The 25,867-nt window shown below is 37.6% G+C and overlaps 1 protein-coding gene across 12 annotated transcripts in view; it reads left to right on the top strand.

Moving 5' to 3' along the window:
* Positions 1-25,867, top strand: part of GRIP1 (glutamate receptor interacting protein 1) — a 710,594-nt gene that overhangs the window by 387,238 nt on the left and 297,489 nt on the right. For 4 of the 12 annotated variants that reach the window (XM_021670225.2, XM_021670224.2, XM_064377309.1 and 1 more), the window contains exon 1: positions 4,432-4,659. The exons of the other annotated variants lie outside the window; for them this stretch is intronic. In XM_021670225.2, the coding sequence (XP_021525900.1) occupies positions 4,605-4,659 (55 nt within the window). In that variant the 5' untranslated portion in view covers positions 4,432-4,604. Of the gene's footprint in view, positions 1-4,431; positions 4,660-25,867 lie in introns of those variants that run through there. 12 annotated transcript variants of the gene reach the window in all.

Below are 25,867 nucleotides of genomic sequence, written 5' to 3'. Positions count from 1 at the left end.
CACTTCCTAAAGGGCATCATTACTTCTACAAAAATGTTTTCTCATAAAATATTTGCTTTAAAAAATGCCTAATGAATTCTGTCTTGGGCAATTACACCAACTTTTTGCACCCTTAGAACCTGTGTCAGCAAATTGGGTCTTGCTTTTTTAATAGTCCTCCATGACAGCTCATCACTGGCAAGCTATGTTCAGGGTACACCTCCCTTGTCTGACCCTCATGTTTTGGTTTATGTTGACACACTAGTTGAACTAAGTAGCAGACAGTGGTCACAAGAATTATAGCATGTCTGAGGCTCATAGTTGCTTTTGGCATCTTTGAAAAGGAAAATAAAAATGCCCGATTATAATAAGCTAAGAATGAGTCCATGAGGTTGTCTGTAAGGAGCTGACAAAAAGAGGGTGAGAGTCACATTTTAAGACCTCCAAGAACACTGTGTTCTAAAATACCCTGAGGATTTGGGAATTGCACAACCTTCATGTTGTGGGTTGGGGTGTGGGGATCAGTATATTCAATACTAGCCAAGTCAGGATGTTCTGTGCTGTTTAAATAATGAGCTAAGCATGTTAAACATTTTTAAGCAATTGCATTCAAAGAAAAAGAAATGTAATAGTTAAATAAGCAAATAAGTGGGATCTATCAGGTGTATTTTGTAACAGAAAGATTTATGAAGTTAAAATGAAGAAGAAAGTGCAAGTTATTTTAGTACTTTAATAAAATTGATTCTAATGAATAAAATAGTTGAGTATTTGTGGGATTAACCTTATTAGTTTTGGTTTTTTGCAAAATGAATTCCCAGATTTAGGCATATGGCAGGACATTTTTGGTTTGTGATGATGCTTGTTAAGAATCAGAAGAACCTGCAAACAGCACTGTTTATTTTTGGGATGGAGGTGTTATTTAGAAGAATGAATGCAGTGGAGGAGAATCAAGGAAATGAGAAAATTAGAATAAGATTATGAGGCTATGTGTGCTACCCACTGATGAAGCTGTGGAATTCTTTGGTTTTGAGAATATATTGGAATCTTTGAGCCAATCTCAAGGTTTTCTTTGTCCACACAACGCAACCCACCCCCTTCTTATGATAAAATTAGTGCCACATTGTCAATAGAGGTGATATTCAAAATATTTCAAAACCAGCATGACACAGGCCAGTCAGGGCAAACCATGCAGCGAGAAGGGATTCCTGGTAAACACTTGAAACATAATAGCCTTTTAGAGAAGGTACCTGTCTTAACTGTCACCTCTTTCTGGTTCCTCCTGGTCAGAGTGGTCCTAGAACCATTAGCTATGCTTCAGAGGGACATGGGCATGAGCAGGCGAAAAGGTGATAGGCATTACTGTTGCCCTCTGTCAAAATATAACGCACTTAAAGGTGCTTTGTTAATTGAATTTGTCCCCCTGTGAACTAGATCACATCTTGTACAGGTGGCAAGGAAGCAGTGAGAAAGAAGAGGAGAAAGAATAATTAGCCGAGTGTGAGAAGCTGTGGTTCTTTCCTGTTCTTTACCACTTACTAGCCGAATGACTTTGATGAAAAACACCTTCTCTGAAACCAGTTTTCCTTTTCTGAATCAAGAACCTACAGCAGAGTCGCTCCATGATACATTATGTATCAAAGTGCTTTCTAATTCATTAAACTCTATATAAACATTGTACACTTTTATTATACCTTAGCCAAACTAATATCTTAAACCCTGAAATAAGAATTTTCATCTTAAGTGATTAGTCTGCCCTGAATTCAGCAAACCCATTGTTTCATATATTGAGATGTTTGTGTGTGTGTTTTTTTAAGAGGAATAAACCTCTTGAACTAGCTCACTCACTCTTCTCCAGATCACACTGGAGCTTAAATCTATATTTTGTACAGTTTTTTTCCCATAATCCCTACTTGGTGGCCTTACAGAGCATGTTGTAAGGTTTGAATTATCTAGACAGCTGAGCCACCATAAATAACATGTTCAGGACAGGTCCCAAAGACATCTGCTTACATTGATCTGGTAGCCAAGAAATGTAGGTCACTCTGCCTAGTGGTGGCTCATGTTAGGAGCCTGTGGTTCAAATTCCACCAGTTAGCTTGACCACTTGAGACCTTCATCCTACAGTTCGATACATTTTGAGATGGAAAGCTTGCATTGTTGGTAGGCATTTTACCAGTGCTAGAGTTCAGGATGGGAGCCTAAGCTTGCATTAGGCAAAGGGAGAACAAAGGGTTTGGGGCAAGAAGGCTGACCTGGGAGTGGCTCCCCAGGAAATCCCCAAGCACTGGTGAGGCCAGAAATGGAAGAGGGAATACCTGGTGGATTCCTTTTCTTGAAAAGAGTTACTCCAGGAGTTTCCATTTCTGTAAGATTCCTGGGGCTGAGCCTGGGCAGGCTAATAGGATAGATATGGATTGGCAGCCACAGTATTCAAAGAGAGAAACAAATCCCCTCGTTTGGGCTCTCAGAAACCTCTCAACTCCACAATGGGTTATTTCCCATGCCAAAGAAATAGGACATTTTAGTAGTTCTGAAGACCTTTCTTAGGACTGGAGGACAGAGCTTTAAAAAAAAAAAATTAAGCATGTTAGGAAAAGGGGAAAATATTTGATCATCTTAGTCATAAGGAAAAAGCAAATTGGATCTGAGTGTGCATAATAGCAGAGAGGCAAGAGATTCCTGTATGTTTTTGAGTTTTATTTGACTAGACTGGGCTGGGGTGGTGGTGGTCCACAGGCAAGATTCTACTAAATAGTATTTGACAGCTGCATATTCTGAGTCCCTGGATCTTAGGAAAGATGTTAGATTTGGAGGAGAATCTTGGAAAGAGCTAACTATAAATATTTATCTCACTTTAGCTAGTAACTCAGTTCTCTAGTACTAAGGTATATTTCTACTTAAAGCAAAAAATATCAAGGAGGCTAAACTATTTCTAGGGATAGCCTAATAGAGATGAACATAGTATGGGTTGAAATTCAAAGATTTATGCTAATCAGAACAATTATAAGCATTTTATTTTGTACTACAGTCCATTTAATATAGTATTTTCTATTGATTAGTGGTTGCTTTAGCTAGACCATCCTTGGTAAAAGAATTCTGTTCTTTTCAAAAACCTTTAAAGTAGATGCTTATGATATTCAGATGTTTTTCACACACAAATTATTTTTCTATTGGACTCAAAATACAAAGCATATGCATTTCAATAGCAGTAGATTGAAATTGTTTGAGTTCATATTGAATTTATGAATGAAGAAGAGAAAGTTTTACCACTACATTTGAAAAATTGGAAGTTATTTTAGAAACCAGCTTGAATGGTTTTTTACAGACTGAAGAGTAGAGAATAAAACTGTATGAATAATTCATAAGGTCCTAGAAATATTAATCAAGTAGTGTAGACAGTGATATATCTTTTCATTTTGACTAATTGATTTTTTTTAACTTAAACTTCCTGGCCAACTGTCTGATTTTTTTTGTCCTGAATGTTTGTGTTAACTCCTGTGGGAGAATTCTGAATTTTGATTAAAATTCCATACCAAATGTTAGTTTGTATTGACTATATAGTGAGCAGGCTGCTGCTGCTGGCAGATGAGGAGGTGTGCTCCGCCTTCTTGTCACTTTGTGAATGGATTGTGAAGGGTTTGTTAATTTGCTCTTCACTCCATTGGAGCAGATAGTCACAAATATCTGCTGTGTCGCAAGACTGTTTTATTTGCATAATGAGAAGAATGGTTTTGGGGAGGGTTGTTTGGGAAATCACATAATAAGGTATATTAAAAATAGAAATACTTGGCCTTGTTTGCTTTTATTTCTGGTATCTTTAGAAACAGTCTTGACTGTGTTGCTTTCCAGCCAAGTCCTTTTTTGGAAGGGTGATTAAAGGGGCTGGGACTCCATCTGCCTGATTGTCTGCCTAGCCGGAATCCTTTCTTGTATTCCCTCCATAAACATACACTGCCTTGACTCTCATAGGTTCCTAAAGTACCAAAGAGGTCTCTGTCCTAGAGCTGCTTCCCTTCTGTAGGCAAAACTATGATTCTTTCCTCAATCCCAAATATAAACTATCCTCCCTCTTTTTATTTCCTTTTTTTTTTATTTAAAGAACATAATATGTGATCCATGCATTTCTTCCTGAAGTAGGAGTGTAAGCATTTCACTTGCATTTTCCATTGAATGAGACATATAAAGGATACTGCCTTGATGCTGAGAAGGAAAGGGGCTGATGGTGGCTGAACTGACTAGATACATAGCCCTTTGCCTAAAACAGAATGCACTGCTCAGTGCTTAGCGTTAGATTTATGGAATGGCTCCTCTCCCAGCATCGTCCCTGCTTTATACAATTTGGTGCTTTGTTGCTATCGAAACGGCATTACTTTCTAAGCCATTGTGATTGTGAAGTGGGAGGAGGCTGTGGCGGGCAGGGGTGGTGGTCGTAGTGAATGACACAGCTTTGCCAGATGACATGTAGCGGACCTCTGCATCAGCCGAGAGGAATTAAGCGTTGTCACTCCCCACTGGGACTACCTTTCTCCTGGTATGTGCGCAAGGAATTCATATGCTGCTGCTGCTGCTGCAGCCACCAGAGCAGAGCCCTGAGTACACTTTACCACAGAAAGCAGTGAGCAAGAATGATAGCTGTCTCTTTTAAATGCCGTTGTCAAATTCTGAGGCGACTTACTAAAGGTATCGTGCTTTCCTTGTTATTCCCTCAGCAAGTCTGTTGCAGTATCCTATAAACACAGTTGAATGGTTTTTACTTTTCAAATATGACTGCCTTTACAATTTATTGTCAGGCAACAAAGAACTCAGTGAAATATGTATAGATACATATGTATAGGTATACTCAGCTTTGCTTTCTGTCCTTACATCCTGGCTGTGTTCATGCTGAAATCGGGAAACCAGCTTGTGTGATTTTCTTTTTAAATGACTTCATTCTTTGCTGAAAAGAGAATGTGTTTGGGTCCGGTGCTGAAGTTATTATGGGAAACCGTCATTTTGCATGCTGATTAACTGGTCAAGAGGAGTCAAGTGTGTGTTACTGTCCTTTCTATGATACATATACTAAATGCAGCTGGCAGATTCAGGACTCGCACAGCTGGTAGATCCACAGAATAATTGTTTGTTCTATTAATTTCCAGCATCTCAAGAGCGTTTTCCCTGGACAGCTTTAATTTCTTTATGTGTTAGAATTGCATGTTCGGAAAAGTATGTAATGCCAAATGCTTTGGTCCTATGTAATACTAGAAGTTTATTTGAAAGTAAAAATCATTGATTGGAATCTTATCATCAAGAATTACCAGCTTCAGAATGTCACTCTTAGAACTCTAACATGGCAATTAAATTTCTCTGTAATATTTTTAAGATATTATTTTATTTTAAACCACTCTCGATGTGCCATCTCATTTACTGTGTGAGCATTCTGTTGCAAAGTTAGTGAGTGGATTCCTTAAAAATCCGGTCTTGTGACCACATAGATATATGAGCTCTCTTGCCTTATTTCCTTTAGATGGAACCTTCTTTAGAAAAAAATTATTACTTAAAAAAAAAAAAAAACTTCATTGTGAGTAAAAGTATGTAGCTACAATTGCCTTTTCCAGCCTGTAATATAGAGTACTGTCAAGTAATTAATTGATATAATTATGTTCTAGAAGCTCTGAACCTATAAATATGTTAATGGATGCTATTTCTATCAGTTTAGCTTGACATATCAGAGTTCTTTGATCACCAGCAGTGCAGCTAAAAATGCAATTAATATTTTATTTGGCAGAAGTATGAGCACAAAGCAAATAGTGAGAAATAGATCGTGAGTCAATAACAGGAAAGAGAATAAATACTATAGACCAACTTACCGAATGCATTTGCAAGTTGTTTGGATAGCAGAGTGAGTCCTTTAAAAGGTACTTTGGGGGAAATATAGGGAAGATTATCCATTTTAAATTAGGCTGTTAGCAAGAAGCTGTAAATTCCGCTTTGACTTTATCCTCTACAATTGCTACAAAGGTACAATTTCTGTTTATAAATCATGACTAAGAGACTATCATTTCCGTAATAGTTTTGGCTAAGACTTTTAAAGAAGGCTCCTTATTCTGAAAGTTCTTTTCTGAGCTGATTTTGGCATTTGTTTATCTTAATGTTGAGAAGTTGATGCTCTTCTTGCATCATAAACATGAAACAATCAGTATTTCCTATTCATCTACATCAGTTCTTTTATAAGTATTACATACTAGGAAGAGCGTGAACCCAAGCAATTTATAGTTCTTACAAATTTTTTAACATTATCGGTTTTCTGACTTTTATGGAAGCATTGATCTCCTGCGTTGAAAGGAGATTTAGTGTTTACTAAGATAGTTGCTAAAAATCTAGATAATTGAGGAAAGTATTGATACCTACACTTTGGAGTTGCTATCTCACATATTTTTTTCCCAAAATCTTTATATCTGCTCTATTTGGTATTTAACTTAAGACTGCCAGTTGATTATTAAAATAAAATCTCTATGCAGAATTAATTTGCTGTAATTGGGCTCTTCTTTGTGTTTGACTGGCTGTCCAAATACTTACAAGAATGTACCCGACTAACACGGTACCTTGCATTGCCGTCTGCTTCAGCCTTGTCAAAGTTCAAGTTCCACCCATGCTAATTGTTACAGAGTGAACTCATTGAGTTCTAGCACCCCACCCCTACCTTTGGTGCTATTTTCTTAAGCTGTAATGATAAAACCAGGAAACATATGTAATTATAACATTAAAATGACCTTTCTTTTAGGGCCAGGAGTGTATTTGGGGACAGGGGTGGATGTACACTTGAAGTTTCTTTCCTTTCTCCCTACGCACACAACTCCTACACCCTTACCCTCAACCCCTAAACATACATATTTCTTTATACCCATTGAGGGCTACACCTAACAGCTGTTTAGCACAGGGCCTTGCACATAGTAGACACTTAGAAACTGTTTGTTAAAATGAATTGGATTTGTCGAGTTGAAAGTAGTAGGGTGTTTGAATCTTCTGTGAGCTCTTAGGGAAAGCTTCAAGAGCTTTATTAGACCCTTTGCAGGTAAAACCTTACCCAGATCTTAGCAGGGAAGTTTGCTTCATGACTCCAAAACTACCTTGCTATTTGTGGTTGATATCACCCACAAGAAAAAGCAATATGGCAATTGTAATTTCTTCTTAATTTTCTTAAGGAGAAAATGATGCAATAAAAAGGAAACAGTTTTCTCCAAACACCCACATTCTTGATGTTTTTACTTGATTCTTACATTCTTCATATATCTAATATGTATTTAACAAATGTCGATTAAGTTCCTACTATGTGTCAGACATTCACATTTTTGCACTTAGAATTCTGGGCTGGGACAATTTATAGGTGTAAGAAACATTTTTTAAATGAATATATTATTGAACAATAAATATTTTTAGGTCAGATGTAATTTTAAAAGATGTATAAAATGTGTATTTCCAGACAAGCCCTGGGATCACCCCACATAGACACTGACCCACAGTATTATAGCAGAACATCTTTCAGATGAACTTAGCACTTCTCCGACTTGGGAACTGAGTCATTTTCTTATTAACACTTCGAGACACTGTTTCAGTCATTTTGCCTTATGAGGCGCCTACTAACGTAGAACAAGAGCAAGAAAATGACCTTTACCCAAAAGGCCCATGCCTGCCATTATGAGAGGAACTTTGGTTTACGAAAACACCAAGCACTGTCAAAAGCATTCCCTTCCCCATCTAACACTGAAATCTAAAGAAGCAATGCTGTTCTTCTTTTCTTCCTCCAGAATGAGAGTCTACTGATTACCTAACCTTAGAGCCAAATCCCAAAATAACATTTTCTCAGCTTTCCAGAGACATCTGACAAAAGGCTTTTCTGGAGAGGGTAAATCTAGGCTTCTTGGTGCCTACCTTCCAAGATGTTTACCTGGGACAGCCCTGGTTTCTCGGTTAGGGGCTGCCATACCTCAGGAGAAGGGAGTACGTTCTCAGAGAAGGGAAGATATTTTCATGGCTCCTGCAGGCTTCGTTCTTTTTCACTTGTCATGATTGTGTGATTACTTTGCCTTGAGACAGGTTGGCCTCTTATGCAGAAAATCGCTTTCTGTCGTGATAATGGGTGTGACTACTGTATGCTCAGGTGCTGCCATTTCAAGCTCAGAGATCTGAACTTTTGTGCTCCACTGGCAATAGCATTTTTCTTTCACAAGCTTCACTCTGCCTACCAACGTCAACATCAGCCAATTAATATTTACTTACATTCCACAGGGAACACGGCTCTGGGCACCTTTCATTGTTTTGCCGCCACCCACTCTCTCTCCCTGTCTTCTCCCTACTGGCTCAAAGCTCAGGTCCGAAATCTCTGCCTTCACTTTAGTATAGACTTCAACATTTTTCATCATAGTTGGCCTAAGTGTCATTATTTTCTACTTGTCTTCACTTTCTCTCTCTTCCCAAATATACATATGGGCTAAAATAGAATTAACTCTCCCTGTCCCTTTCCCACTAACAAACAATAAGCAGTCCCATTGACCTTCATCCCCGTAGGGTATCTGAGTGAGGCATCTGTGGCTGGCAGGGAACTGCTCCCTGCTGTGTATTCCACTTTCTTTCTCCCTCCCGCTCTTCTTCCTGGTTTCTCCTTCCAACCTCAATATCTTTTCTCCTTTTCTACTCCTGGGCATGTATGAGTATCTCTCTCTCCACTGGCACTAAGCAAGATTGAAAGTCTGAGTTGTGATCACACTCATACTCTCATTCTTTCCATCATTGTTCCTTACACTTGCCCCAGTCATGGGATCATTATGCTTGAAAGGGAAGGTCAGACATTTGTCTAGGACTTGTCTCCAGAGAGAACTGAAACTCAACCATCTTAGACAGCCAGCAATCTTATTCTTAATTCTCTCCACCAAGAACAATCTCACAGTTTGTCTGATAAACTTTTAATGGATTATCGAGGTGACCTCTAAATCCCTTTAAACTCTGACACTCATCCTGTGTTCTTCTATTCGAAATTCGTTTCCTAAGTGTAATCTTAATCAAACAAACACATTTAAATGTTTTGTCTTAATGGAAGAGGAAAACTATTTCCCATCTTTTCTCATCTGTAAAATCTTTTAATCCAAGGAATTCTGACTCCATCACAAAGTTCAGTGTCAGTGTTCTGAATATGATGGCTACTTTGCTGATGGCCTTGGATTTTCTGTTCTGGTCGCTCTGCTCTTTCCCATCTGTCTGTGTCTAGCCTTGTGTCTCCTTCAACATTCTTCTCTAATGGTTTCTCATCTACTCTGTGATGCAATTCAGAATTGATCATCTGGGTTGAGAATGCTCTCTCTCTGCTGGATCTCTTTTCTCCTGTCTCCCTATCCTCATCCCGTCTAACCCTCGCTGGCCTCCTCTGTCAGATCCTGCCATCTGGAACAGCTTAACTGTATCCTCCACCTCATTAACTTTCCACACCATTTCAAATCTCACCTGCAAACATGTCCTTTCTCCTTTGCCTCCACCCCTTAATTTCATACCATCAAAGCTAATGCATTTAATATATTTATGTTTCTAGCCTATGAACTTTTTAAAAATAATGTACACTTAATAGATATTTCACAAAGTAAGCCTGTCTTATTTTGTTGGAGTTTCATCTGTTGCTAGGGCATAAGGCATATTTCTCTCAAAAATAGAAAGACCTCTGCTTGAACAGGAGAATGCTGCAGCTAGATCCCAGATAGGTCTTGTTTTCACACAAGTGCTGCTGATGGTCTGGATTGTGATGGATTTCTTGTTGTGCTTCTAGTCCACTGCTTTGAGGGCGTTTACATTGAACAGTGGCTTGGACCACTTTACTCTCCAGTGGACTGAAGCTTTTCTTTTGTCTAACTGGTTAGATTTATCATAATGGCACATTTATTTCTCCCCCATCTTCCAAATGGGAATTGGTTGCTAGAAATACTTTACCTCCTCCAGGAGGTACCCATCCTCCAGAGGGAATGTTTGGCTATGCCTCATATGACCCCATATGAACAAGAAGGAGTCTGTACCCTTCTTATATGATTGTGGCAGCTTAGGAAGAAAATTCTGGTTCATTACTAGGAAAAGGAAGACCAATGTAGGATAGGCATTCTAATGTGTTAACTTGTATACTTTGGGGAAAGAATAGAAATAAGGATAGCTAACATTTATTGAGCACTTGCTTTCTGCCAGGTACTATTCTAAACATCTTACATATACTAACTCATTTAAATCTTGCAATACTATCATCATTATCCCCACCATACAGATGAAAAAGAAGAGGTTCAGAGAAGTTAAGGATCATTCCTAAGATCACAAAGTTTGGAGGACAGGAGGAACACCAATGTTTTATTTTTGCCATTGTTTATTTTAGAAAAAGATAGAAACCATAGACCTGCCCATCTAGAATAATAAAGAGAAATCGACCAGGGCAACACCTCACTAATCTCTCAGCATTCCTTATGGCAGGGGAAATAAAATAGACTTAGAAATCAGAAGATGTGTCAGCCTTTCCTAGCTTTCCTGTTTTTACTTGTGTGGCAAAAACAAAAACTGAATTTCCCCAACTGAATCTCAGTTTCTTCATCTATAAATTAAAAATTACTTGTGAAAACTATTTTATGCTCATGTTAGCTATAACAAAATGATTTAATTTTCTACTGTAGTTAATTTATTTGAAATTCTTATCTTAGTAAATTCACTTTATTCTGGCAGAAAATATATAATTTGATAACTTCCCACTATTTGAGAGAAGGCAGAATACATATTTTCTAGGAATAGGCAAGCAGTCAGTGTCTGGATCCCATCATTTTCTCTCTTTTAGTCTCTTACCATTATTTTGCCATATACATGAGAATTATGTTAAATTAAAAATTAGTAACTGCTGATTTATTAAATAAGCAGAAGAAAATATTGTTTACAGATTTTTAAATAATTATTTAAGTTTCAGTATCACATATCCAAAAGAAAAATTATGCACCCAGGTATTTATTACATGAAGCTCCTTGAAGGATGTTACTGCATCCTTCAAACCAAAGAAACTTGGACCTTGTCATTACAAAAAGCAATAAAAACATTGGTCTTAGATGTCTCAGTCAATGATGACTACCTACATTCAGACAAAGCTTCTTGAGGCACTAGAAATTAAGGAAGAGCTTCTTACTAATAATTCCAACTAGATTATCAAATAGCTAAATATGTGATGAATACAATAAGTTACATTTGTGCTAAGGAAATTTCTACTCATTTTCAAAAAAAGTTGAATTAGGAGAAAAGGTAAAACTAAATGTCACCAAAGATACGCTGTTATCATAATAATGGAAACCAATGGAAGGAAACAAATTGAGTTACAAATTATGATTCATTCATTCATTCATTTATGAGATAGAGTCTCACTCTGTTGGCCAGGCTGGAGTGCAGTGGCATGATCTCAGGTCACTGCAACCTCCGTCTCCCAGGCTCAAGCGATTCTCCTGCTTCAGCCTACTGAGTAGCTAGGATTACAGGCATGTGCCACCATGCCTGGCTAATTTTTGTCTTTTTAGTAGAGATGGGGTTTCACCATGTTGGCGAGGCTGGTCTCGAATGCCTAACCTCAGGCAATCCGTCCATCTTGACCTCACAAAGTGCTGGGATTACAAGCGTGAGCCACCATGCCTGGCCTATGCTTTTTAATAAGTTGAAGTTATACTGTATGTGTCATACATATTTTGTCTTACATCTTCTTCCTAATATTCTGCCCATTTGTACACATTAGCACACACTTGTCATAGGAAAGTGTCATTGTCTCTGTAGTATTTCTTTATGTGGATTATATATATCTCTAGTTTGTTTCTCAGTTTTCAGCCTAATACATGATACTGTATTGTCTTTAAAGAATTTGTTTTGTGCTTTAAATTGTTGCCTTCATGTATCTTCACCTTCAAGTCTTGTGATACATGTTTTCTGAGAAATGTGTTTAAGATACATATCCCACACATTTTCCCCAAGGCTTTCTTAAGCTAACAGAGGTGCCAGAGAGAAAAACACTGAGAGAAACAGCGTTTGGATGCCATAATATCCAAAAAGCAAAGCAAAGATGAGAGAAGGAGAGGCGAGAAGCAGCCTTTCAGTTTTGTAAGTAGGTCATTGCTGACCTTTGAGAGAACTGTTTTCACAGAGTAGTGATGTCCAAACTGGATAAGAATTCTCTGCATACCTGAAGGCAATGAGGACAGACCACTCTTCTAAGAAGTTTGAAGGTGAAGGTTAGGCTCTAGATGGGCAGCAGGCTGCAGGGGTAGAGGGCGGGCCCACAGGGGATACGGAAGGCTATTATAGGATGAGAGAAATCTGAGCTTTTTTTTTAAAGGATAGAACCAGTAGGAAGGCAAAATTTCAAGATGCAAACTACAAGAGGGATGAACTCTAGAACCAGGCAAGACAGGATAAGTGTGAGACCAGGATACAGATGGCAGCCAGCTAAGGTGAGCGAGGGGGACACTCCTGTCACAGAGACTGAAAAGCATAGGAAGAAAGACTTTGAGGTGGACATTAAGGAAATTAACGAGACTTGACTTTCTTAGTAAAAAAAAGTAAATCAGTAGACAACTCTAAAAATCTCCTATTTTTATGAGCACCCAATCCAGGGGTTTCTAAATTTTTCTCTGCATTGGAATTACCTCAGGAGCTTAAGAAAATAATGTTGCCTGGGTCCAACCCCAGAGAATGTGATTTATATGGCCCGTGCTTTGGAATTTTAACACGTTCTCCAGGTGACTGTACTGTGTTAGCTGAGTTTGGGAGCCATGGACCTAACCTATCGGCAGCTTCATAGAGAGCCACAGTGTGCCTTTGGAATCAGACATATTTCAGTCAGAGACAAGCCCAGGAATTTTACTCAGCTGTTGGAAGTGAGAAGCTGAGCAGCTATAAGGGTTATGTAACTGCTGTAGACTTTCTATGACTTTGAGGGCAGAGCCTGTCTGAAAATCTCAGTGGATCCCAAAGATAAATAGATACCATATCTGAGTGTCATCACTTGAGCCCCTGGTCAAGAACTACCTTAAGGGAGCTCTGAGCTCTCCCCTAGAGTTCTTCAGTTAAGTTAGCCATTAAATGTCTTTAACACCTAAGCCCATTAGAGCCAGGTCTTTCTGTCAGTTGCAATCAAAAGAGGCCTGATACTATAACACACTTATGTGTATACATTTTGTGAGCGTTTTGAAGGCATAGTTTAAAAATGACAGTTGACGCAATCATTTGTTGAGTATACTCCTAAGTGACTTACATTCCACAGAACTGTTTGACTCACATTCCACAGAACTGTTTGAACACCATCAGCAAATCTGAGCCACCAGCCCTGTGTGAAGTTAGGAGTGCCACTGCTAACTTAGGATTTCCACTGGATTATTTTGTTAAGTCCTCCACTCTGCCTGCCTTGGCAGTCCGCAGCAGCATGGACTGGAAGGAATGTTCCATGGGGATGAAATGAATATTGTAATTTTCTTGTGGTTTTTATGTCCTTACTATTTAGGGATCTAAGGGCTAACTGATTTCTCCCTTCCTTCTCCCCTTATGTGGAAGATTATTATATGGAGAGAATAGCTGAAAGGCAGGGTTATAACGTTGTTCTTCTTTGGTTGTATGAAGTGCACTATTGTGAGCATCTCAGCTCTTCTCATTGCTCCCTCTTCTCTTCTGTTGGTTTTCTTTCTCCAATTCTAATGGACATATACCTACTTACGCAAAGGAGTTCACCTTCGCTTGCATGGTTCAGGAAGTCTGTTGCCCTAGCCCACAATGAAGAGTAGACTTAAGTGGTTGAAGTCACGTTCTGTGGAGCCAGTTGTTAAATGTTGAAGAATTTTTTGAACTAGCTTTTAAACACAATTATTTAAAATCATATAAATTTATAATTAATTCACATTAAAAGCAGAGGTAATAAATACTAACAATTCATCACTTTCTAATCATTACTATATGTTCTATACTCTTGAAGTCTACTGTATCTGTGTGGGAGAGCTGCTATATAACAGTGTGCTGCGCATCTCTTAGCCATTCCACATTCAGTGACATCAAGTTGGTAGATTGAAATTGGCTATAGTGGGAGTATTTACACCAGAGAAATTGGTGAATGCTCTAAATCAGGGCATCCCTTATTAGACATTTGCCAGCACACCACTGAATAGGTACTCTTGCTCTGTGTATTCATAAAACCTGTATAGATGGCTTTCATTATGCTTTCTAAAGTTGATGGTAATTCTTTGTTTATCTGTATACAACCATCAGACTATGAATTCTGGGAATTCAGGGAAAATCAGTATCCATGCTTTAGTTATCATTATGTCACTGGCAAGTACGAAGTGTTTGGTGCAAGGAAAATGCCCAATAAGTATCTGTTGGATGGATAATGTTAATTTTTAAAGATCTCCTGGTTTACCAACCCCACACATTTGTTTCGGACTTGGAGTGTTTCAGATAATGCCTTTCCTTTTCATCAGAGTTCTTGATTTTTCACATCACATAAAGAAAGTAAGCTCCAGGAATATTCTGAACATATTTTTATTGTTTGCTTATTTGTTTGTTTTGAGACAGGGTCTCTCTGTTGCCCAGGCTGGAGTGCAGTGGTGCAATCTTGGCTTACCAAGATTCACAGTTCAGAATCCCCCCAGTTAGAGCAGTTCCCCCAGTTCTGAACCCCCCCAGTTCAGAGCAGTCTTCCCACCTCGGCAGCCTCCCCACCAAACCACCCCCAAGTAGCTAGAACCCCACAACGTTGGTATAATTATGCTTTTTGTTTCTTTGTTTTTGGTAGGGATGAGGTCTCCCTGTGTCCCAATTGTAAGGGTCCTTGGGTTCTTGCCAAGTTTAAAATGATGAAACCGAGGCCAGCAGAAGAAGATCCAATGCAAATTTATTCAGCTCCCAGGTGAGGTTCTGCGGTCCGACAGGAGGGGCCGGAGAAGTCACACGGACTCCTCTCAGACGTGGAGTTTTATAGGGAGCAGGCTAGCTTGCTGTTGGCAGGTAGGCAGGGTTTGAATGCTATTGGGTAGATTTACAAGACTTGACTGCTATGGGGTAGATTTACAAGACTCAACTGCTATTGGGTAGCTAAGACTCGAATGCTATTGGGTAGATTTACAAGACTTCTTTTGCATTTTGGCAAGGTTCTTTAAGGGAGGGCTAGGCTGTGTGAGGAGGTGGGCGTGTCTGAGCTCCCGGAGAGGGAGGGGGGTATGGGCGTGTCCGAGCTCCCGGAGAGGGAGGGGGGGTGTGTCCGAGCTCCCGGAGAGGCGACCGGCCTTACACCTATGTTTGCCCAAGCTGATCTTGAACTCCTGGGCTCAGGCTATCGTCCCACCTTGGCCTACCAAAGTGCTGAGATTATAGGCGTGAGCTACTCCTGCACTCAACCTTTACTGATGATGTTTAGTATCCTGTTACATCTGCTGATTTCTCAATTTCCTTTTAAGTAGAGGGGTGTTCCCTACCTTCCTCCTTCCCCTCCTCCTCCCAAAGCCATTCAAGGCTGTCTGGAGGAAAATACTGGCAGGAGACCAGGAGCAGCACCAGGCAGCTGGAGGCTGAAGGACAAACTATTGTTAAATTCTGCATGCCAGAATTCCCAATTGAATTCAATCTAGGGACTATCTAGGACCCCACAGAGTTTCTGATTAAATTGAGTCTTTCCTAATCTATAAAGCTAGCTTACCTCATACAGATCAAAAATGAATTTCATTTATTGCCTTTGTTTTTCTAAATGGTTTGTTGATAAATTTGGTTCACAAGCTATGAAGACTCAGAAAGTATCAGAGTAAAGAGATTTCCAAGAGTGATTAATTCCTGATGATACTTTATATAGATGCTGTTTATTTATTTTAAATGTATGCCTTCCAAATGTTAAAATCTATATCAGGATTAATGATTCAAGTCACACTGACCACACACTTTTGCCTCAGCAACATCCCAAATATCAGCATAAATGAAGACAATTCTAAAAAATAGGAGAACAGGGTATCAAGAGACCAGAGATTTTCAGAAATTTCTGGAAGATGGAAAGTGGATAAACCAAACAGACATTACAATCCAGAGCAAATACAAGAAAACTAGAGGAAGGAGCCACACTTCCTGGCAATGGAACCACAGGCAGGCTTCAAACTTGTGTTGTTTTCGGAAATCAGGCATAGGAAGGAGTCAGAGAACAAGATGATTTTTTTGAAGGATGGAGCAGCTGAGAAAGTTAAACACCTCCCTCACCTTCATCATCTTCCGTATTGTTCCCTAATCTAAAATTAGAAAGCCAGTCTCTTAAGAAATTCATGGATCTGTAGTGATGACGCCCTAAGAACACCCTCCCCATTTTGGTGTGGAGATGAAGAATAAGCAGGTGTCCCGCCTGCTCGCCCTGCTGCCTGTCTCCTGCCTGAGGCCTTGCAGTGAAGTCTGCCAGTGATCATGCCCTGTTATCGTGGGGAAAAAGTGGTTAAGAAAGCATAGTGCTATAACTCACACCAGCTACTTGTATTAGGTAACTTAGTTGTTTGTTAATAAATGTAAATTGATAACTAGGGATCACTGACATTTGGGGACTAACAAGTGACCTGAGAAAGAAAAGGTGATTCAAGAACAAATTATATATTTTTTAGATATTCTGATGAGTGGCCTCAAAAGCATCGAAGTGAGTATTGCATTCAAGAAGGTATCATATCCACAAAGCATGACCAGCTATAATGACAAGGGAGCAAAAAAGAGAAATATACAGAATTCACAGAATATAAAACTATGACTGCTAAAATTAATATTCACTAAAAGAAACAGTTGACAAAGTTAAGGCAAATACTTAAAAAACATAGGCACCTAGAAGATCAATTGGATAGATACAACATCAACCTAAAAGCGTTTGGAGAACAGAGGAGAAAAGGGGAAAGAAATCTTAATGGAAATGATTGATATAAATTCTCCAAATTCAAACATGTTTTCAGGTTGAAAGGGCCCTTTGAGCTCTAAACAAAATTATTAAACAAAGACATAAACAAATCCTCTTCCAGGACACGATGGAAAGAGAGAAGATCCTAAGAACTTCTCAAGGAAAATAAAAATAGGTTTTCTATAAAGGAATTAGAATCAACTTTGTGTCAGATTTTTATCAATACCAGATCCTTTAAAAAAAAAAAATGCTTTCAATGTTTGAGAAGAAATGATTCCAACCTAAAACTGTCTATCAAGGGTGAGCATAAAATAAAGACATTTTTAGTTATGCAATGATTCAGAAAATTTAAATCCAACACATGCTTTTGGGAGAAAACAACTGGAGAGTATACTTAAGCAAATATGTATATAGAAGTAATCTAGGAAAGTGTGAAAGTCGAGAAGCTGTGGATCTAATTTAAGAGTGCAACGAAATGATACCCCAGAATGGCAGTTATAGTAGAGTACAGTCAATCCACATGACAACAAATCATCAGAGTCAAGGCAGAAGGCCTGATGAAGAATGTGGGTTTCTTAGTAATGATTAATTAATTATAATATGATAGAATTTTAATAATATTAAAAATTAATGATAAAGATATAATTTTTCTTTTGTCAACAAGAAAAAGGCAAATAGAAATCCTAAGGGGGACGAAAGCTGGGCAAGAAGGTAAAAATCCAGATACGAAGCAATGTACAATGTGTTATGTTTTCGAAAAGCTTTTGGCAAATAAACTTGACCTTTATACTTGGAAGAGTCTCCATTGAGTAGCACAGATTTAAGAACATAGAATGCATCTCCTGCTTTAGTGATTCCATCATATTATTTGATTCTGCAATGAAAAATATTTATATAATCATAATTTTATTTATATTTAAAATTCTATATTCTATCTGTATAGAGAAAGCATAAAACTCAGTTATAATTAGGAAGGGAATATAAATGTTATTAATGTAAGTTTTTACAATATAAAGATAGTTACATACCTGACTAGCTTTATGTGTGTAGAGGAAAGACAAATGAAGGGAAGTATAGGGCTGCTAACTGTGTTAACTTACATAGAATATGTTGTAAAATGCCATGTGAAGTTGACATAGTAAGAAAAAAAGACTACAGTTAAAAAGACCGACAGTATGAAAAGTTGGCCCAGATATAAAGCAATTGAAACTTTCGTATACTGCTCATAGAAGTATAATTTGGTACTGTTACTTTTGGAAAACTGTTTGGTAGTATCTGAAACAGAATGTATGTATATCATACGGCCCAGCAGTCCCTCTCCTCGTTTTATATCCCAACAAAATGCATAATATGTGACTCAAAAGGCTTGTACAAGAATGGTCCTAGCAGCACTGTTCATAGTGGCACAAAACTGGAAACAACTCAAATATCCCTTAACAGTAGAATGGATAAATACATTTAGTAATTATTGGCATACCATGTGGAATGAAAAAGAAAGCACCACTCTTCCCTGCAATAAAATGGATGATTCTCACAAACATAATGTTGAGTCACAGAAGCTAAATGGGAAAAATGTATAAGATCTCATTTATTACAGAGTTCAAAGACATTCCAGATCATCTATGAGGGTAGAAGTCAGGAGAGTGGTTAACTTCAGGGAGGACACAAGAGGGACACTTATGGGGATAACGGAAATGTTCTATTTCTTATTCTAAGTTGCGGTTATATGGGTATGTTCACTTTCTGAAAACTCATCTAGTTGTTTGTTTTGAATTGCGCACTTTTCTTTGTGTATGCTATATTGTAATAAAAAGTTTATTTTAGCTGGGTGTGGTAGCTCACACCTATAATCTCAGCATTTTGGGAGGTTGCAATGGGAAGATCGCTTGAGAACAGGAGTTCAAGACCAGCCCAGGCAACATGGCAAGACCTTGTCTCTACACAAAATTAGCCAGGTGTAGTGGTGCATGCCAGCTACCTAGGAGACAGGTGGGAGGGTCTCTTGACCCAGGGAGGTCGATGCTACTCTGGTGAGCAGTGGTCATGCCACTGCACTCTAGCCTGGGTGACAGAGCAAGACCCTGTCTAAAAAGAAAATGTCTAAAAAGAAAAAAAGACAAAAAGAAACCCTAGTAAGCCAAGAAATTGCACAATTTATTTTAGCATTTTCAGAATTTTGGAAACTAAAGCAGTAAAATGAAAAAAAACATTGAGGAAAGAGAATGAGGGAGAGAAAGAATGGAGGAAGAAACTTACTTTTTGTCTTTTACTCTTCTATACTATTAACATTAAAAGGAAAAAGAAAACAAGTAAAAGTAACATTAACATTACTAATAATAATAGCTACCATTTATTTCATGCTTATAATTGAGATACTGAACTAGGTATACTATGTAACTTATGTCAGTTAAATTTTCATGACTTACATTCTTCACCACAATTATTAAGGTAAAATTTATTAACCCAACTTAATGATAAGGAAGCTAAACATCAAGATATCCAATTACAATCCAAAGACACAAAATATTATCCAGAAAGAAAATTTTTCAGCAACCCAGAATATGTTTCTTGTTATATTAAGGCACATTTGAGTTCTCTAGCGTTTGAGGGTTAGGTAGGGGAAGATCTTACTGTGTTTATAAATCTCACTGCCCATTAGTAAACCTGGAGAGATAATCATACCTGGCAACAAATTCTAGAAGGAATATATGCTGTGAATGTTTATCTAATGTATGTTAGAGACTATAATTATGGTATGGCAAAAAGATAAAGTTATTTTTTAAACTTTTTCTCTGTTGACTCACTGCAAAAGCCAATGGTACAATATGATGTCATAATGCAGGGAAGTAATTTCTTCAGGAAATGCAGGTAGTAGAGTCTGGGCATATTGATTTTTGGAACTCTAGCTCAGCGTTTTCCAGCCTTTGTTCTTCATAAAACTAACTCTGTTAGATATTAATAGTTACTCCATCAGAAATGGGGTTGAGTTAAATTATCTTGGAAATGCAACAAATTGTAATCTCCCTTTTGTAGATTCAAAACTATATTAGCATATTAAAGACCCTTAGAAGTCCGATAGAAAATAAATCCAATTAATTTTGTTTAACCCAGTATTGTACCAATTTATTTGGTGATAGGACCTTTCTTCAAGTAGCACTAACACGGCAGAAACTAGGTTTTGAAAAGCATTCATGGCCGGGCGCGGTGGCTCAAGCCTGTAATCTCAGCACTTTGGGAGGCCGAGGCGGGTGGATCACGAGGTCAAGAGATCGAGACCATCCTGGTCAACATGGTGAAACTCTGTCTCTACTAATATAAAAAATTAGCTGGGCATGGTGGCACGTGCCTGTAATCCCAGCTACTCAGGAGGCTGAGGCAGGAGAATTGCCTGAACCCAGGAGGCAGAGGTTGCGGTGAGCCGAGATCGCGCCATTGCACTCCAGCCTGGGTAACAAGAGCGAAACTCCGTCTCAAAAAAAAAAAAAAAAAGCATTCATTTATCTCAATACAGGTTGGAGCATAGATGCACTGACTGTTCTTAGATCCTTAGACGGTGGCTTTCAAATGCAAGTTGTTTCAAGTGCATACTTGGCAGGTGCAAAGGGAAAATGTCGTAGCGAATTTTGAAAATTGCCTCCTGTGCCAGTATTCTCTGGTATTGTTTACAAAATTAGACACACATGCTTTAGAGTTCAGATATGTAGAGGCAAAGTTTTCACTTTGTTATAAAAATTTAGGAGTCTAACAAGTTCTTTCCTAGACAGAGTCTCCCCACTCACTTCTGCACATAAATAAACTACAGACATATCCGTAGTTGAATTGGACTCCTTCACCCACCCTACACATAACTCCAAAGTGCAGAGCTGTCTGCGTTTTGAATCTATCAAATTTCAAGTCAGTTCTATCAAACCATTAAGCTCTGTGTCATGAAGCAAAAAGAGATTATTTGAATTCATAACATTTAAAAGGCAGCTATTACACATTGGCCACACAGATGATGAAAGAGGCAGATGACCCTCACATACTCTACTTTTGAATATGCTACTTTCGAATTCTCCCAAAGCCTGGCAAGTTAAGTTCTCTACAAAATGTAATCTCCCCCCATATCAATGAATAAGTAAACTTTTGGGGAGAGGCTCAGTTTTTCATTTATATGTTAGAGAACGTTCACCATATATAACCATTTTATCATTAATGTATCTATGCTAAGCTCTTTATAGCAATAATTAATCAATACAACCTCATAATAAAACAATGACTTAAAGGATGATAGTCATCTTTCAATTTGGTAGAGCTTGTGGGCATAATTCCAATTGATCTCAGAACGTTATCAAGTTGCTGTAATAAAGGTTAACAAGAAAGGGGATGCTATACAATTTAGAATTAGAATTTAATCTGTCAAACAAGCATTCTTATCCAAACTGATTCTGACAGTAGTATTATGGCAAACCCTTTGAAAAAGCATTAATAGCCTGGGCTTTAATCCAAGATTGTATAGCTTGACTCATAGATGGTTCCTGTTTATGGAATCAAAAGCAAAAAAGATCAATGAACACAACAAAAAGTCAACCCTCATCTCAGTGAGATAAGGAAGAGTAGACCAGTAATGAACAGTGGAAAACTAGCTCCTTAATGCAAGAGATTAGACTGAGTGTTTCAGGCTTACCATTGTTTTGTTTTTATGAAGAAAAACAGGATAGAATATCAAGTATTCTGGTAGGAAGAGGTTATTTTCATGAGATCTTTTTCAACATTTAAGTAAGCAATAGAAATTTTTTAAAGCAGTTCTTACCAAATCCTAGGAAGAGACAGGCCTGCATAACCACAAAATATGGAAAATGCATCATGAAATAATTCACCCTATCATATAAAGAAAGGTGTGCTTCTATGCTTCCCTTTCGAGAAGTTTTATAACAGTGCACAAGAATCTTGACTCATCAGCTTCTAGCAGAAATATATTAAACCCCCTCTTTTTTGCCCCTAAAGGAATATGAAACTGTGAAAAGATGTGAAGTCAAACAGTTTATACACCATTTCTACCATGCTGTGTTTAACTTGTATAGACTTTTGAGTGCCAGAGGTATAGAATGGGGAAGTGGAGAGAGAAACTCGAGAGATGAGGGAAAGGGAGCAAGATTTTTGACTACAGCAACAATGAACTGGAAAAATAACAAGGGGGCAGTCAGGATTAGTAGTTATTAGTCAGCCACGGTTAGAGGGAAAACCTCTCTAGAAGGATATTTTGGTTGGAATAAATCTCAGTCTTTCTTAATGTGGATTCCTCAGCTGAACTGTAGTACACTGAAAAATGCTTTGATTGTTTTCTTAATTCTTCCAAGGGTGGTACACAATTAATATCATTCTACATGCACAGGAGTATGGATACATTAGAATAATACGGCTTCCTTCTCTCACTGAACCCAGGGTGGGAATGGTTGCAGTGTTACATATGAGAAGGAAAAGAACTTTGCTGTATATAAATCTTACCTGGCCAAAATTTTACTATTCCAAATAGTACACAGTGAAATCTTGAAATGATTATATTAAGTGCCAAAGACTATTTTCTGTATGAATTAATCATTTGACTTAAAATATCTTTAGGACAGAGATGGAAAGAACAATGGGTTGATAACTATATAACTAGGATGCTGGCCATTATAGAGGCTTGAAGTGGAACTACTGTAACGCCAAATGTAAAACTAGACAAAAACTCAGAAAAATGTTTGTTTGGATAAAAGAAAATGTATGAATTATCCGATCTTTCCTATCACTCCAGTGAAATTTTAAACAATACCAAGGGTAAAATATATGTTATACGGAGTTTAATGTTCATATGGAAGCTCTCTGAGGTTTTGAACAAGATTATGCTAAGTTGTCTAGACAGGACCTCCCTCAAGTCAAATTGAAAGTGTGTTTTGTTTTGTTTTGTTTTTTTCATCTTCCCACCTCCCCACCTTTTTTTTTTTTTGGCCAAAATCGAAGCTTTCCTTTTCATAAAACCTTGCTTTCAGAGACATCTTTTTGTTGTTGTTGTTGAATGGAAGTAGTCCCTTTTTTGAGACATTAACTCTTAGAGTTTTTGGTTGTTTCACTCTTCCAAACACTTAGCCTTTTTCACTGGGAATTTTAGATGGCTTAAATCTCCAAAGGAAGAACTGTACACTCCTTGGCCAGTCGATACTCAGCATAGGAAGCTATTCCTGGAATTTCTCAAATTGACTATGGAAGTTGCTTCCTAATTTGAAGGACAATTCTGCTTTCTGATTACTGTATAGGAGCCATTTTTTCAAGTATTTCTCAGTTTCTAGGTGCATCACAGCTGGAAACTTAAGCATGTTTCTGATGTTTCCAGGGAAACCATTATTTATCTGTATATTGTGCTTTTATTGTCCTAAAATGATAACATTCATTCCAACTTCAATATTTATATGTGTTCAGAGTATAACTATAGCCTAGAGAGATAAGATGATATATTTGTATACATGTGATGCATATGTATATAATTTGTGTGTGGGTATGTGTAAAACATATACCTGTATACATAAACATATAAACAAAAATTTATTGGATGCTCTGCAAAAATAGCCACTACTTTAATGGGCATAGCCCATAACTTATTTCTCTCAGTATCCTCAATACCTAGCACATAGCAGGCAATAATATAAATATCTAAATAAAAATAAATTGACAATAAACGAATAACTTAGCCTTTTTTTCAAACATCATTTCATACAGCAGGAATGTATTATTATGTGCTGCCATATGAAACAGTGGGCTGAAAATGGTTTATGAGAAATGTGTATGTGAAATTGCTTTGTAAAATTTTGTACAATTAGGTAGTCTTATGGTTTCATGAAACATAAATGTTTAAAATGTTGTAATCTTACAATACAAACTTGTTTAAGTAATAGACCTTGATTAATAATAACTGATACTTTGTCATTAGCTGATGGATAAGTTCTTGATTTAAATATCAATTAGAGGATAATTCCATTAATCATGTTTCCTCAGTGCCTCACACAGCATTGAATGTTTACCCATGACATAAGAACACACTGATAAATATTCAAATACTAAGATACAGTCATTCATTTGAATATGTAGGCGCATTATTATAATAGGAGATATATTATGATATTGATTTTAGTATTTAATATTTAGCTATTCATTTAGGGTATTAATTTTATAGACCATTTTAATAGCCAAATTAAGGTTAGAAGATAGTCAAAAATTCTAACGAGAACAAAATATTGAGTCCTTACTTCAAAGACGGCTAACAGTTCACCAGAGAATAGTTGAGGCTGTTGCATTTTATGCAGTTTAGGCATCAACATGAGAATCATAGAAAACAATAGATAGTTTAGTTTTTCTCTCTAAAGAAGCATGAAAATTGATTTATTCTGATGCTATCTTGGTATAGCAAATAAAATGATTTTAATAGAAAAACAACCCTTTGTTTATTTTGTATGTTGAACCTGTATGATAACTCGAGATGCATTTTGGGAGTTTATACCATATAAGACCATTTTTCTGGTCTAAAAGCAAGGTAGAATTCCTTTTTCTTTTCCACTAGAGAGAGTTTACAAGAGAATTGCATGGCAACAATTCACCAAGAGTTAAGAGTTATTGAGCCTTTAGTGAGTGTATGGTACAAAACTGGGTCCTTCAAGAAATATATCTTTAAAATGTCCATGTTTAGAGAACATACTAAATACACTATCAGAATGACAGCAATTTTAAAGGAAAAAGAATTGTTCTATATAATATAAACTCTATGTGTACATGTAGAGTTTATGTTACATATAGAGTTTATATTAGAATTTAATACAGAGTACATATAGAGTTCATGTTAAATTAGAATCAATACAGAGACTGGTGCATATGTTCTTTTTTAGAAGCTTATAAAATGGAAACATCTTCAAGGATTAATATTTAATATTCACATCCTCAAGGATTATGTAACACTGTATTAATGCATGTGGAAATGTAGCTTTTAAATATTCTATTATGAAAGAAACAGAGCAAAGTTGTTTTCAAAAAGGAATGCACCAAGGCAGCTTCATTTATTCACAAAAATTTATTAAGCACCTACTATGTGTGAGATAAAACTCTGGGTGGTGAGGGTTTACACAGCAGCAAATAAAACGGGCCTTGATCCTGCATCTATGGAGCTTCACTTCTAATGGCAGAGTAATACAATAGACACGTTCAAATAATGCACACTCACTGTTATGCAGAAAGTTAACAGGGGTTATGGGGTTACAGGGTTGGGGGGAAGCACTATTTGAAATGGAGTAGTCAGGAACAGCCTCTGATTAGATGATATTTGAGCCAAGACATGAAAGCCACATGACTATCTGGGATAGACTATTCTACACAGAAAGAAGAGCCAGTACAAAAGCTGTGTGGCAGGAGTGAACTTGGCATGTGAGGATCATCACAGGGGACAGTATTGCTAGAGCAGGGCAAGCAAGGCAAGGAGTTCTGGAGCTGCTTTTTATTTTTATCCTTTTGTGTTTTTTTTTTTTTTTTTTTGGAGACAAGATCTCACTGTGTTGCTCAGACTGGAGTGCAATGGCATGATCACAGCTCACTGAAGTCTCAACCTCCCAGGCTCAAGCAATCCTCCCCACCTAGCCTCCCAAGTAGGTGGGACCACAGGTGCACGCCACTACACCTGGCTACTTTATTTTATTTTATGTTATTTATTTTTAGAGATAGGCTCTCCCTATGTTGCCCAGGTCTCAAACTCTTGGGCTCAAACAGTCCTCCTGCCTTGGTCTCCTACAATGCTGGGATTACAGGCATGGGCCACTGTGCCTGGCTAGGAGCTGCTTTTTAGATGAAGGATTTTAAGTTGGTTTCTTATCATATCCTTATGCAGTCACACCTCCAAGATGCTCCCAAAAGGAATGGATTACAAGAATACAAGACTACAATTTTAATTACTACTGTACTTTACTTACTAGGCAT

Source organism: Aotus nancymaae, unplaced genomic scaffold, assembly GCF_030222135.1.
Source record: "Aotus nancymaae isolate 86718 unplaced genomic scaffold, 86718_ANA_hifiasm-v0.15.2.pri h1tg000016l, whole genome shotgun sequence".
NCBI classification, from domain to species: Eukaryota; Metazoa; Chordata; class Mammalia; order Primates; family Aotidae; genus Aotus; species Aotus nancymaae.
This window is presented reverse-complemented; position numbering and strand designations above follow the sequence as displayed.